The sequence below is a fragment of the Ptychodera flava genome, chromosome 4, assembly GCF_041260155.1.
Source record: "Ptychodera flava strain L36383 chromosome 4, AS_Pfla_20210202, whole genome shotgun sequence".
Classification (NCBI taxonomy): domain Eukaryota; kingdom Metazoa; phylum Hemichordata; class Enteropneusta; family Ptychoderidae; genus Ptychodera; species Ptychodera flava.
Window position 1 is genome coordinate 47,956,794 of NC_091931.1, and position 14,968 is coordinate 47,971,761.

The following is a 14,968-nucleotide window of genomic DNA, read 5'->3' on the forward strand; positions in this document are numbered from 1 at the left end:
TCGAACCTGATGTCATCAGTTCCTATCATGTACATCGTATCACGCTACACCAATGTTCAGCAAGAATCGACAAGAGGATCAGTTGACTGACCGACGACTGTATCAGTTTCCGATCCAGACAGTAATTAGTCGTGCGTAGCCCGTCATAGGACAGCTAGCTGCACAGGGAAAAACAACGGACCTTGACCCTGTGACGTCAAAACAAACTCAGTCTAAGGACCAAAGATGGCGGCGCCCATGGTGTCAAGTTGCCACAGCGTCACTCAACTTTTATGTCGAACAAAGATCACAGGCGACCATTTAAGTAACATCTGCATGATTTCAAGCATGTAACCAACGAGTCCTTCCGACCAGCAGTTCACAACGATCTACACACGGCCTCATTTCCTGTTTGACTGAGTGAAAGCGAAACAAGGTACAGTTTCGAGTCAAGACTCTGTTTACGCGGTCAACCTACAATGACTAGCAATTTCTCCGAGCATGTAAATATGCGGCAGCTCTGAGCCTTGCATGCAAGGCTAGCCCTACGTGATGCACTTTTCAGATTGCTAAGCGAAGAGTTAGATGCGTATCAACATGACACTCCTGCATTCGCAGACAATCAAGTCAGACTAGCAAATAAATTCCGAGCATACATATGCGGAAGCTGAATGCTAACTCGCTGTAAAACATCCTATCGGTGGCCTACTGAACAGTTGTCTCACCAATCGGACGTAACCAGCTCCCAGCTGCCTATTGAATGTTACAGACCAGTTACACCTGCCAGTTAATGTGTCACCAAGCGCAGCTGCTGGATGTCACCCGATGATCTCTCCTTACTTCAACCGTGGATTATGCTGCGGTGCCACAAGAAAGAACCAACAAACTACAGCTGGAGATCGAGAACGACCGGTCGTCCTATATCGCCTCTCAGACCGATGTTTGCCATCACGTTGGCATGTTCTGTCTGAATCTTGCCTTCTCCTTTTTTGTTTTCATGCTACGATAAGACCATGACTTACCTTTTGCGTTGAAATTACTACTTTTTAGGAGTTCAGTTTTGCTAGCATTCGCCTACTTGTCACTCGTTTATTTACCCGTTTGCAGCTCATGTTACCTGGCTCTCTTCGTTTTGCATGCATTATCGTGCCCCCCTTTTTTAGCATGTTGATTTGGCCATCCTGCACAAGCGTTTTCCCAGCTTTGCATGTATTGCGCAGTCTGGCCTTAAATGCGGCCCCACGCAATTTGCTCTTCATACAGCTTAGCGATGTCTTTCACATTTCTTTTTCCTTCCATTCTAGATGCACTGTTTCAACTACTGTGCCACTCCCAGGAAGCCGAATCCTGTAGCTGCACTTGTCGGCAATCTCACAAGCATCCCTACGAAAACATACGAAAACAAAAACATTTGCTAGCGTCTGTAACCCATCGGGCATTTTGTACCAGGGCCCCTGCAATAAGCCAGTGCCTGAACTGTATCATGGAGTCTGTTTAGCCCGACGTCTACGTATTAGCAAACTCTGTCCATAAAACATTTCGGTCAGCAGACCCATGGATACCTTACCACGAACCGCATCATGGCATTACATCAGCACGTTGACTTTGTGGATTGTACAGTTCACATCAGTGTGACTGGAGGAACATGCTTTCTCTCAGAACACTTTCATTTTCAAAGCAAAGGACCACACATCAGTTTCCTCATATCGTGCCTTTCATTGCTGTTTTGAAAGAACTGACATTTAACACTGTCATGGACTGCACACTTCGTTCGACCAGCAACAGGCCATTGAAGAGGCTTGCTTTGCATACTCAGACATTTTTCCTAGTTAACAGCGACGTTCCACCTTGCCTGATCCGTTCATTGCTGCTCCACATGGAAATCCCAGACCACCTTTTAGGTAGATGGTCTAGCAACTGCTAACGACTTACATGTACATCAGAACATCAAAATTTGCGTCACGCTTTTCAACGGCTAGCCTCCTTACCATGTGAACACTCAAACACTTATCTACTGCGGTCTATGCCGTCACTTCAAGTCGGCCTTATTTCACCGCATCAACAGACTCACACATTTACGTCTTGTTGTGTTTCATGTCTGCGTTTTGCCATCTGGACTCGCTGGGTGCACACTCAAACACTTTTTAACAGCTGCCTATACGTCATTGCAAGTCAGTCTCATTCCATTGCATTATGACTCACACGTTACATGTCTCGTCGTGTTTCACGTCTGTGTTCTGTCACCTAACGTTCCTACATGTACGTTGTTTCCACCTGGGCTCGCACAGTTTACCTGTCCCCCAGGACCCCCTCCCCCCAAGCCGTATCATCACCACGGTGATCCCTTGGGCGCGAGAACCTTGTCTTCGTTCCATGTTTCCACCCGGGCTCGCACAGTTTACCTGTCCCCCAGGACCCCCTCCCCCCAAGCCGTATCATCACCACGGTGATCCCTTGGGCGCGAGAACCTCGTCTTCGTTCCATGTTTCCACCCGGGCTCGCACAGTTTACCTGTCCCCGGGACCCCCCCCCCCCAAGCCGTATCACCACCGCGGTGATCCCTTGGGTGCGAGAACCCTGTCTTGTTCCATCCACGTTTCCACCTGGGCTCGTACAGTCTACCCTGTCCCCCAGGACCCCCTCCCCCCAAGCCGTATCATCACCACGGTGATCCCTTGGGCGCGAGAACCTCGTCTTTGTTTCATCATGTTTCCCCCGGGGCTCGTACAGTCTACCCTGTCCCCCAGGACCCCCTACCCCCAAGCCGTATCACCACCGCGGTGATCCCTTGGGTGCGAGAACCCCGTCTTTGTTTCATCATGTTTCCCCCTGGGCTCGTACAGTTTACCTGTCCCCCAGGACCCCTATGTTCCATGTCTGCGTTTTGCCATCTGGACTCACCGGGTGCACACTCAAACACTTTTTAACACCTGCCTTTACGTCATTGCAAGTCAGTCTCACTGCATGAAAACCCAATAATTCAGATAAATTCACATAAATGAGTTGCCTGTATTATAGTATAATATACGTGAATTCACATGAATCCACATGAATACAGGCTTGCTAAATACAAAAAATAAATTCTTGACTGTATTCATCTGTATATGCACTCTTCAGCTAAAATACAGGCAATAATCAATGTTTATACGGTAAGTATTATAGGGTTTTTATGCAGTGTCTCATTCCATTGCATTATGACTCACACGTTACATGTCTCGTCGTGTTTCACGTTTGTGTTCTGTCACCTAACATTCCTACATGTACGTTGTTTCCACCTGGGCTCGCACAGTTTACCTGTCCCCCAGGACCCCCTCCCCCCAAGCCGTATCATCACCACGGTGATCCCTTGGGCGCGAGAACCTTGTCTTCCTTCCATGTTTCCACCCGGGCTCGCACAGTTTACCTGTCCCCTGGGACCCCCTCCCCCCAAGCCGTATCACCACCGCAGTGATCCCTTGGGTGCGAGAACCTTGTCTTGTTCCATCCACATTTCCACCTGGGCTCGTACAGTCTACCCTGTCCCCCAGGACCCCTCCCCCCAAGCCGTATCATCACCACGGTGATCCCTTGGGCGCGAGAACCTCGTCTTCATTCCATGTTTCCACCCGGGCTCGCACAGTTTACCTGTCCCCTGGGACCCCCTCCCCCCAAGCCGTATCACCACCGCGGTGATCCCTTGGGTGCGAGAACCTTGTCTTGTTCCATCCACATTTCCACCTGGGCTCGTACAGTCTACCCTGTCCCCCAGGACCCCCTCCCCCCAAGCCGTATCATCACCACGGTGATCCCTTGGGCGTGAGAACCTCGTCTTCATTCCATGTTTCCACCCGGGCTCGCACAGTTTACCTGTCCCCCGGGACCCCCTCCCCCCCAAGCCGTATCACCACCGCGGTGATCCCTTGGGTGTGAGAACCTCGTCTCCATTTCATCATGTTTCCACCTGGGCTCGTACAGTTTACCTGTCCCCCATGACCCCCTCCCCCCTGGCCGTATCACCACCGCGGTGTTCCCCTGGGTGCGAGAACCCCTTTACTAACACTCATTCTCAATTTTTCCCTCCTTTTGGGGGTCACTTCAGTCATACTTCCTTCGTTTGGGCTTTGGATTCCATCCTGACCCCCATTTCTCGGGAATTCCACTCCTTTCCCACATTGCGGCCTCTCAGGATGGATTCATCATCAAGGTCATTCAGACCTTGACCCCAAGGTCACCAATGACCGTTGCTCGGTTGCTTGACTGAAGGGGCCCTCTCCCATATATTTTGCTTATATTTTATTATAGGTTAGTTTGCTACTTCTTATTTTGACTGTTTTGTATTGTAAGTTTTGATAGTACTTAGTTTGAGATCTGCGAGGGCACTACCGGTAGTTCTATGCCCTTTACTGCTTTATATTTGCCGTTTCATCTTGGGCTTTATTCTATACTTTGTTGGCATTTACGTTCTCCTTTTTGCAATAAACCCTCCTGTCTTTCCTCAACTTAGGGCGTGGTGTGTTCACAAATATATATAAGTTGTTCTATTCTGCTACCAAAACTAAGTTGATAGTTGATAAAAGTTTATTTCATTTAATAGTTGCACGGACATTGACAAGACAGAAAAGAGTCTAGGAAATGCGGTCGTCGTATTTTTCAAGTACAACATATTGCCTAATATCTTCCATACTTGTAGAGGTAACGAAGAGCAAAGGTAATGGAAAATAGTGTCCCTGGTTGCTGAAAAAGTGCAATTTGACAAAGTCAAGTACTGCAAATTACAACACTAATTTTTTTTCCCTCTTATGAATTCATTCTATAGTTATTTACTCATCTCTCAAAATATTCTGGTACTGTTTACAACTCAGAGTACACGGCTGTATAAAATAACAAAAATAACAGATAAAAGACAGTAGATAATTGATCTCCGCTGTTGAAATACACACACAAACACACACATGATGTTAGAAACAAGTAAGAAGGGAATAGTAATACATTCATGAAAAATTAAGTTTCAAAACAAGATGAACCTAAAGCGCACCATGCATTGTCTGAAACGTTTAGATTTGATATTTCCTGAAATGACTACCGAGCTCACACGGCGAAAACCAATAATTATTAATCTAGTGTAATAACACTACCTTTTTTCATCTTTACAGAAAATCTTCTCGATACGTTATACACACCAAAATCATAAAAAATGTGAACAGTCAATTTATTCTGAGATATTTAAACGTGAGATTTTTAGCCAACATGTTCACACACTTTACCCAAGCGTAATATTAAATCGTCACAACATAACAAAAACACTTTCAAAATTTATGTGAGACATATTAGTAAGCTGAAACGAAAGACAAACCTTTACATCAACTAAATTTAACTTTTTGATTTTTTCGGGCCAAAACCTTTCTTGTTTGCTTTACCCTTCTTCAGTAGTTCTAATTTTACAAGAACGCCAGCTAACAAAATTACACCGCGCCGTTTAGTAGACCATTCGAGTTCTTGGTTGTTGAATTCAGGATCAAGTTGAGTTTTCAGACCAACTGTTTCAGGCCCTCTCTCGTAAGTGTCGGGTTGGATATAGACTTGAAATGCGACTTGAGCTTTATGGACTGATGCATCTTCTTTATCATGGAATCTGTGTAAACAAGACAGGTATATTGTTATTGTGGTCTCATATCGCTTCAATACACTATCTTTTTAACAAAAAAACATGAAAGGTACTCTCAAACCCCAGTTTGTTAATTTTCGATCGGATTCGCATTCGCAGCGTATGGCAACAAGCCACCTGGCGAAGACACCACAGTCAATACCTTAGGACGAAATCCTCATTCTTATAAAAGAGTGGCTCAATAACCGAGCTAAGTTGTTACAGTTATTTTGACTGCGACCCCTCCACACACTGTAGAGTTCATCATAGAGAAACATTGATGGAGTGGCAACGGGTATTGTTTAAGGCGTGAAGCAGTTACGTAGCCCATCCATGTTCGCCTCGCCTCAGGTTGCTCTCGCCTCTCTTTTCCGAAGAGTGCCGGCCATGAATCCTTCGGTAATTTTCGGATTTTTCGCCAATTGTTAGCGAAAGTATGTTCGGCGAAGTTTGTGTTGTTGTTGTCGTGTGGTGCTGAGCAGAATTGACGTGCTGGCGAAAACGGGAGTGTTTTGAGCTTAAGAAAAGTGAGTTTTACTGTTTTAAAAATTCCTCTCATATTTTTATGAATATATAATGAGTGTGTTTGAACCAAATTTGAAAGTCTTTTATCGATACTGTCTGGTTTTACTCAATGGTTTACGGTCAGTCATACCCTCTTTTACACGTGCGTCAAGGAAGGACATGTTTATGAAACTGCTGGCGTGTTATGTTTTGATTGGCGTGAAGCAGTGTTTCTGGCCTGAGAGCTCACAAAGTAACTATGGTTGCTACGCGACTGGCAGTACGATGCCATCTCGTCGTATTTTTCGCATAATCTCGTGTAATTATCAACCACAATACGAACAAAGCCTCCAAAAGATTAACACCTTTGAAGCTCATTTTAATAAAAAAAGCCAATAGTCTACCGAGACGACCATGGAACAAAAGGCATGCAAGTGTTGCCACTCTGACTATGTTTCTCTGTGAGTTCATGAAGCGCTCGCACTAACATACTTACTATCACACATCGCACACAAACTTTATCAAGCTTTGAATACATTGCTGAACTGGGCGAAAGAAAACCTCTTGGACATTCTGTCAAACACTGCCACCAGCATCAAGCCATGGTGGCTAAATTCCCAAAATGCACGATCGGACTCGAACTCACAACGTAAGACACCCAGTCACCTGGCGAAGACATCACATTGTAACATTGCGACAGCCACATAACGGACAAACTTGTTTTTAGTTATTTGAGTGTATATTCATGAAAGATCATACAAGTATACAAAGATTAATGTTAAGAATATTGCTGCTATTGTATGAGAATAAATGCTTACTTGCTCGGGCTAGCATACTCTTCACGGGCAGCATATTTGACGCTTGGTGTCACGAAAACTTGCTTTGTGTCAAGACCAATTTGATTGTCCTCTTCGAGATGGCCTGGACGTTCGCCAAGCTGATCGCCTGTCGGGGTTACGTCACCTTTTCAGAAGTCAAACAACATTTTAGTCTAGCATAGAAACAATGTTTTTCGTGTGAAGCAGTTTTAATTTACATTTAATGATCTTTGACCAATCCAACTAACACCTTTTTCATTTTCTACGTTAGCCCGCAAGGTACGCTTCGTACTCCAAATTAAATTCTGAATATACTAAACGCATTCTGTGTCGTGCAATAAACGTTTCCGTATAATAAAATACGGATAGTTTTCAATCGGATTCGAACCCACAACATACGGCATCAGTCGCCTAGCTGAGAGGCCACAGACAGAACCACTCGGCTAAATCTCCACTCCCAAAAAAGAGTGGTTCAATAGCCGGCTAAGTTGTTACATTTTTCTGACTGAGACCGCTCAACACGTTGTAGAGTTCCTGAAGCACTCACGCACGCATGCTCACTATCATACATCGCACATACACACTTTATCGAAGCGAAGAAACGAATTTCATCGCTTTAACTGGGCGAACGATAACCTCGGGGACAATTCTGTCCACCAGCAGTGTTACCAACCCAGGGTAGAAAATAACGTCAAGGACAGTGTGCTCACATTCGGTTTGAATTGGTCCATTCAAGAATTATTTAAACCAGAAAACAAGAATGATAAAAGCAAATAAGGTCTGCAACTTAGGTACTGGAGGTCAGAGAAGGCTTGACGATAAAAGGTTGGAAGACTGGGGAAAAATAACGAGTGGGAAAAAATGTACAAGGAATCTGGCAAAGAGCAATGCTACAATCTTCTAAACCCTACCCCCTCCTGAATATCAAATGTTCCACCCCTTGGTTGACCATGTTTACATAAGGCCAGATGGCAGTAAATGTACTTACAACCTTGGGGATTTTTTAATTAATGCTGTGAGTGCTATCATCCAAATGTAAACAGCACTTAAATCAGTTACAGATAGTGAAATGCCTTCCACTGTACATGTGGGGTGAATTACGACATCTGGAATTATCCTGGATCCTAATTTCTCATCAGTTCTTGTGTGTCTTACATGGAAAAGTTTTGTTTTCTGGATCAAATTTTACTACAAATGGATACCAAATATGACAAAATATGTTCACAGCCTTCGAACTGTCTCACGACATATCCTAGGTTGGTGTAGGTCATTTAAGGTCACAAACTGAGAAAAGTACCTAAAATATAAAATTTGCGGGTTTCCCAACACTTTAAGCATAATATTTAATATCTAATAACATCCCTTGGGACTTTTTTACCAAGTTACAAAGCTATCAGACAAGAAATTTTGAAAACGAGTTTTCTTGACCAAAAATGACAAAATTGTCTTGAAAATGCAAATTTGCATATTTCAGGCTAACTTGCACATACCTAACTATTGTCATCCCTGGACATCTGAACACCAAATATAAAAGCTGTCTGTCCAGGGCTTTAAAAAGAAAATATTTTTTAAGATTTTTTGACCAAAATGACAAAAATTGCCCCAAAACAGTAATTTTTTCCAATTTTGTCGTAATTTCAACAAATAAGAAGGGTAACACCCTTGCAAAAATCCAACCCAAATTTGAGAGCAACTAGGTTGGCGGTTTCAGAGAAGAAGAATTTTTACTTTAAATGAGAAAAATAACCAAAAATTTCAGCAAAAATACAAATTCAAAATATCTTCACGATATTCATAAACTGTATAAGGTTAACCTAATGTACTTGCACACAAATTTTCAAAGCGATCGAGTCAGCGGTTCTTGAGTTATTAATTCTTGACCATTTTCACATTTTTAACCTAATTTGCATAATTTTGGCACTGCAAACTTCATTTGAAAAATATCCCATCTATAGCCCAGGGTGCATCAAAAAACCAAATACCAAGCTGAAAAGTGCAGCAGTGGTTCATGAGTTTTTGATATCGACGGACATACTTTACATACGTGCGTGCGTGCGTGCGTGCGTGCGCGCGTGCGTGCGTGCATGCATGCGTGCGTGCATGCATGCATACATACATACATACATACATACATACATACATACATACATACATACATACATACATACATACATACATACATACATACATACATACATACATACATTCATACGTACGTACATATACATACATAAATACATACATACATATGTACGTACGTACATATGTATGTATGTACGTACGTATGTACGTACCTACGTACCGCCATACGTACGGACATACATAATATTTGTTAGTATGTCTCTGTTTTGTACTTACTTACCACCCCGATGTATACTCACCTATCCTTTTTATTTCCATCGCTAATAGATCTGTATATTTCTTTGGTTAAAAACTTCAGTGACAAGCAAGATGGCATTTTATAGGCAACGTAAAAATTCAGTTGAAGATAAGACACTCAATTTATAGTAGTTTTTCTAGTTTATCCCTCAGTAACATTTTGATAAAATGTAAAATGTACATTTCAAGACATGTTTGCAAAATTGTCCCTGACGACAAACCCTGAGAACTTTATCCGATAGTATATAACTCGCAACCTGGGAATTTCTATTGAAATTAGTTAAATGATGTACCACACATGGATTGAAAAAATGTTAACAGTTTGCAATATCGGTGTGAAATATGGATCACAAACAGACCAAATTTCGTTTCAAAACTCTTCTAAACTGCTTTACAATTTTTTCCTCGAGATTCAATCTGTCTTTCACGTAGTTTGATATGTTGGATCAAAAGTGTTTGATTCAGTTCTCGAAACTAAAGGAATTAAATGTTTATAACAACATTTAACTTTTGACGTCGCTTTTTAGTGAACGTTGCATTTATTGTGCCTAAACAGTGATGATATAGAACGTCATTCCTCAGCAGTTTAGCTGTTCTCACTCCGCCAGTTCTTCTCATTACTTCAAATCAAACACAGCGTTACGTTGTAAACTCATTTCCTCAGATAAGTTTTCCGAAATTTTACGTTTACTACATAAAACTGATCTTAAGAAACAGGAAATTCGTTACCTATGTTAGGTTTATCTCTAGAATGGAATAAATCATTGGCAAAAATACTCCATGAACAAGAAATCGTTTCACGTTTTGACAAAACAGTTTTCAATGATCCCGAACGAGCATTTAGTTTACAAGTAAACTTTTTGTGATGCGTAAAATATCATTCGTCTCACGGAATAGTTTTTTGTGCGCACAAACGTGACTGTTTTACTTTTACAAATGTTTCACACGGGCTTCCTAATTTCCTTGTGCGCTGAACACAGGTAACGAGCCTATTCTAGGGCATAAGTAGTAATTTGTATTTGAGTAATATTGTTCTTTCATTTAAACGGAATACTTAAATTCTGCTACCGAATTCCGTGGTTAACAAACACTTTATTTGGTAGTATTTAGGATAAGACCCCAAGTGCTTGGAAATTCAAATATGATAGTGAGTTCAATGTATTAGCATTTATCATTCCAGTCAATATGTAAAGTAACAAATAGTCGCGTTCTTGTGAAGCAATCACGCGACTCGAGGAATATACGATGTGCATACAGAAAGTGGTGTCGGACAACCAATAGATTAGGTTTTCCAGTCCGATAGAGCCGCCGATGAGTCACAAATATTCACATAATTTCATAAAAATGAAATTTATTACAATGTCTGTAATAATTTTGAGATATATCAGCATATTTCTATTCAGGTAATATTACCAACCTGGTTGGAGTAAATCACCAGTTTTCAGTATAGGAAGTACCGAGTCTTCCCTTGTTCCATGGTACGCACGGTGCCATTCATCGGGGGCGTTAAGATACTCAGCTCGCATGGGCAACCTGAAACGGTATAAAAATGAAAAGGTGCAGTCATTCTAGGCAGATGAAACGGCAAATCTTGCAACCTACACAATTATGTTAGCGTGATAACAATCATAACAAATTTGAATCGCGACGCAGAGGATAAATACCGATTTAAAGTGATACATGTAGCAGTTTAGAATTCAGGTAATCAATGATAACACAATGTAGTGTAAATAAATTTAACGCTATAGACGACCGCAGAGTTTTGTCTGTAATATATGTGGAATGTTTCAGTTTTTAATCTAGAACTAATAATCATAATCTTTGAGTATACTTACTGCAGCCCAAAGCGACACCAGCCGACAGGTATACCGTATCTTTCGGGAGGGTCACCACGTTCGTAGTATAGATCATCACTTCTACTTTTGTGGCAAGTCAGGCAGTAACATAGGTCGTAGTCACTTTTACGAAGGACTCCTACATTGAAGATTGAAAATGAACACCATTTTCTTGAGTGGCATAATTTCAAAATCGTCTACGTCATGCATCTCGATTGATGTATTAAATGCTGAACATTTTTTTCAAAGAAATTTTCTTATTAGTACATTTCCACAAAAAAAACTAAATGTAGGTTACTTGTATGATTATTTACAGCTTTGCTTTTACACCAAATTTGTAAGAAGGCCATCTGAAATTCACTTAACAAATGAATATTCTTATTTTACTGAACGTAAAACACTTCAATCAAAGTGCAACAACTACCGCACGTAATACAAGTGAAAATCCCTTTGAGGGAAGAGTATAATAATAATGTTGTGCCATTAGAAAGTTGAATAATAATTCCGTCGAAGAGCTGTTACAATAAAGGTTATGATTTGCTAAAATGATACTCTAAACAAAGCTTACTTGCTGGTTGATGAAGTGAAGTGATGAAGGCTTACCTATTTTTAAGTTCTCCTCCATGAATCTTGTACATCTACTTTGGTATTCACATATCTTTTCACCGGCACTAACATCTATTTTGGCAAGGAAATATAAAATTACAAAAAGAAGTTGTTATTCTTCGAATATATGAAATACAATGTAATATGTGGTAGAAAGAGTAGATAAGTCATACTCGGAATCAAGTGGTTACGTCAGAATAAGGTAGTGTCGTAGATTGTTGGAGAGCTAGCAAACGTTTGACTAGAGAAGGGCACGAGGTAGCTATATTCAAAAGACGATACAGATGTCCTCGTGGGAAAGTACAGTTCTCGATGCTAAACAGAGCGTTATAAATAATAACACAAATTAGTTCAAGTACAAATTTTATTTACAGATTTCATTACTTTGTACTTGAAGTAATTTGTGTTATTACACACACACACACACACACACACACACACACACACAACACACACACACATATATATATATATATATATATATATATATATATATATATATATGTATATATATATATATGGAGAGAGAGAGAGAGAGAGAGAGAGAGAGAGAGAGGGGGGGATTTTACAGAGGTTGTAAACATGATTGATCTTTGTACCGTTTGAGTTGACGTTGTATTCCGTTTTACGAAGGACTTGCTCAATGGTGTGCCTCAGAGTTGCAGAAACCTTCTCGTCTTTCTTTAGCACTTTGACCAATGATTTTTGCGCTGCTAGGAAGTGGCTCTCCTGATGGTCCTCATAATCATGTCGAGTCAGTTGTAGCAAGGCAAACGCTGCGCTGTCTCTTTCTGCTAGTTCTCCCCGTTTTATCAACGACAACAGCAACTGTACAGAGCCTTTCTCCATAATAGTGGTCGCGTTTTCCTTCTTCAAAGCCAGGAAACCAAGAGTTTTAGTGACTTCGATGTTTAGGGTGTCACTGTCGTAAAGTTTTGTTCCTTTGATGCTTTTCTTTAACACATCATGAAGATGAGATATGACTTGCTGGCGACAAGTGAATGGACATTGTGTCTCGGTTTGAGCAATGTTTGTCATCGTTATAGTTAACAATGAGGAAAACTCGATATCGCCAGACTCTAACAAGGACATGGATGATTCGAAAGCTATGTTCTTGCGGAAGATTCTCCTGTTATTGGTCAATGTCGAACAATGATACATAATACGTAAAATTTCCATGCGTATTGTATCCTGGCGAGTAAAAGAAATAATCGAGTAATTTGTCATGATATTATATGGAAATAATCCCTATTCACCTTTTATGTGAATGTCGCAAATCACAAACTACTGATTCAATGATATTTACTTGCAATAACTAGTAATTTCTCATATTTTTGTGGAAAAGCGTCTTCTGCATTTAAAATATAACATTTTCAAAATTGTGCTTGTAGACATTCATATAAAAATGTATTTACTCACTTCGTGATCTTCGTTCGAGTTTGATGCGGCACCCTCGTTGCTGTCACCCTCGTTGCTCTCCATAATTTGTGTGATCAAGAGTTCAAGTAATCCACTCTCTCCGAAGGAAACTTTCAGCTCTCTACTAGCCTTCGAATACACACGGCAAGTTTCAAGAACAATTTCTCTTCCAGACAGGTAATCTTGGGTCTTTTTGTCGTCCTTTATTTTGTCGTTGCTGAAGAGATGTTGAAGAAGCTTTTTAAACTCTGTAGCAGCTCCTAATCTTGCAAGGTGATCGCCTAATTGTCTCAAGTTGTCACTTTTGAATGACGATGCTGGCTTCAAGATGTATCTGTTGACAAGCCATGCGGCGTTACAAGGTAATCGCTCAACATCCTTTTGCTGTCGCTTGAAAGCATTATCACTTTCCTCATCTGCTCCATTACAGGTTTGACGCGTTTTTTGTCATAGCTCTCTACAACAGGGAAATTCTCGGGAACTGCAAATTCACAGCTATTTCCTGTGTGTAGTTATTCTCTGAAGAAAATAAAATTACAATTATTCTATATTATTTCGAAAACAGAACAACAGTGATTGAAAATTCTTAAGTAAAAGCATGAGAACACAAATTCAAGATCCGAAAGTTAAAACAGACAATATCAAAATAAGAATTGTACTGCGTTAATAGGGTAAACAGGTAGAATTGCCAATAAACTACAAACGACAATGGTATTCCTCTCAAAAGTAGTTTCTTTTACCGAAAAATTTTAATCGGAACGCCCCGAAAACTATACCTGACAATATGATGATTTTCATTTTATTGCACAACATGCATGTATTACATTTCAAATGAATGTAATTACATGTAGGCTAGACAGTTTCCATTCGCAAACTGAACGACATAAGCACCGCAATACAGTATGTACATCTGTTTCCTCGTACTATTCTTGACGGTCAATATGCACAACCGTTACGCGAGTAAAATGGGGTAGTTTGTAAATGATGTCATCATTCCCTCATTAAGAAGCAAAATGAATGTTGTTTCCGCACGTTCTGGTTAGTGTTCTAAGTTAAAAAGGGGGGACAAAAATACAACTTAATAGGTATCTTCCAATATGATAATTCTAACCAGAAAATAGACTGTAAGCTGCAACAATAGTTACGCATGTAACACTGACAAAATGTGTCTGAAGTAATGAATATAAGCAGCAGTGTCAGATGTCATCCGGGTACGGCGATACTTTGTAACAAGTCCGAAATGGCGACTACTCTTATTATTTTGATCTGAAGAACTCTTCGAAACCGTATCGTTCCCGTGATTCAACACAATCTACGATAGGGAAATAAGGACAATGCATAGCATATGATAATTGTAGTAAATATGATGCATTTCAAAAGATTGCCTCGTTTAGTTGAATATGCTGTCACTCATTACATGTGAACACCACTTAAATAACTTTGTTGGCACTCACTTGTGATAGATACATGGGTACCTTTGCCACACAGATCCACAACACCATAGAGTGCTTTGTTATTCCAGTCACATTTTCCTTTGTCGAGATTTCCCACTTCCTCACCGTTCAAGTAGAATATAAGGGAGTTTTTTTGTTTTCTTGATACCAACTGTGTCTCCGACCTGTCAAGAGAATGGCTTATGGCATTAGATAAATAGCAACTGAAATTAAAATCTCTTTAAGGCAGATGACCAGCGATGTTGTTCAAATGCATCGGCATAAAGTAGCTATCTACGGCAGAAGCCGACATCCATTTTACCAAATGTTTTTACCACCTTCATGAAACATTGCAATAAACTAGATGACCAT

At 40.7% G+C, this 14,968-nt stretch overlaps 1 protein-coding gene across 1 annotated transcript; it reads right to left on the reverse strand.

Moving 5' to 3' along the window:
- Window positions 1-5,247: 5,247 nt before the first annotated feature.
- LOC139132032 (uncharacterized) lies at window positions 5,248-12,929 on the reverse strand. Its single transcript, XM_070698410.1, has 6 exons — window positions 12,344-12,929; window positions 11,742-11,816; window positions 11,139-11,277; window positions 10,721-10,836; window positions 6,925-7,069; window positions 5,248-5,590 (listed from the first exon to the last, which is right to left on the reverse strand). Exons 1-6 carry the CDS (start codon window positions 12,921-12,923, stop codon window positions 5,329-5,331), a joined length of 1,317 nt encoding a protein of 438 aa, XP_070554511.1. The 5' UTR covers window positions 12,924-12,929; the 3' UTR covers window positions 5,248-5,328.
- Window positions 12,930-14,968: the final 2,039 nt, after the last annotated feature.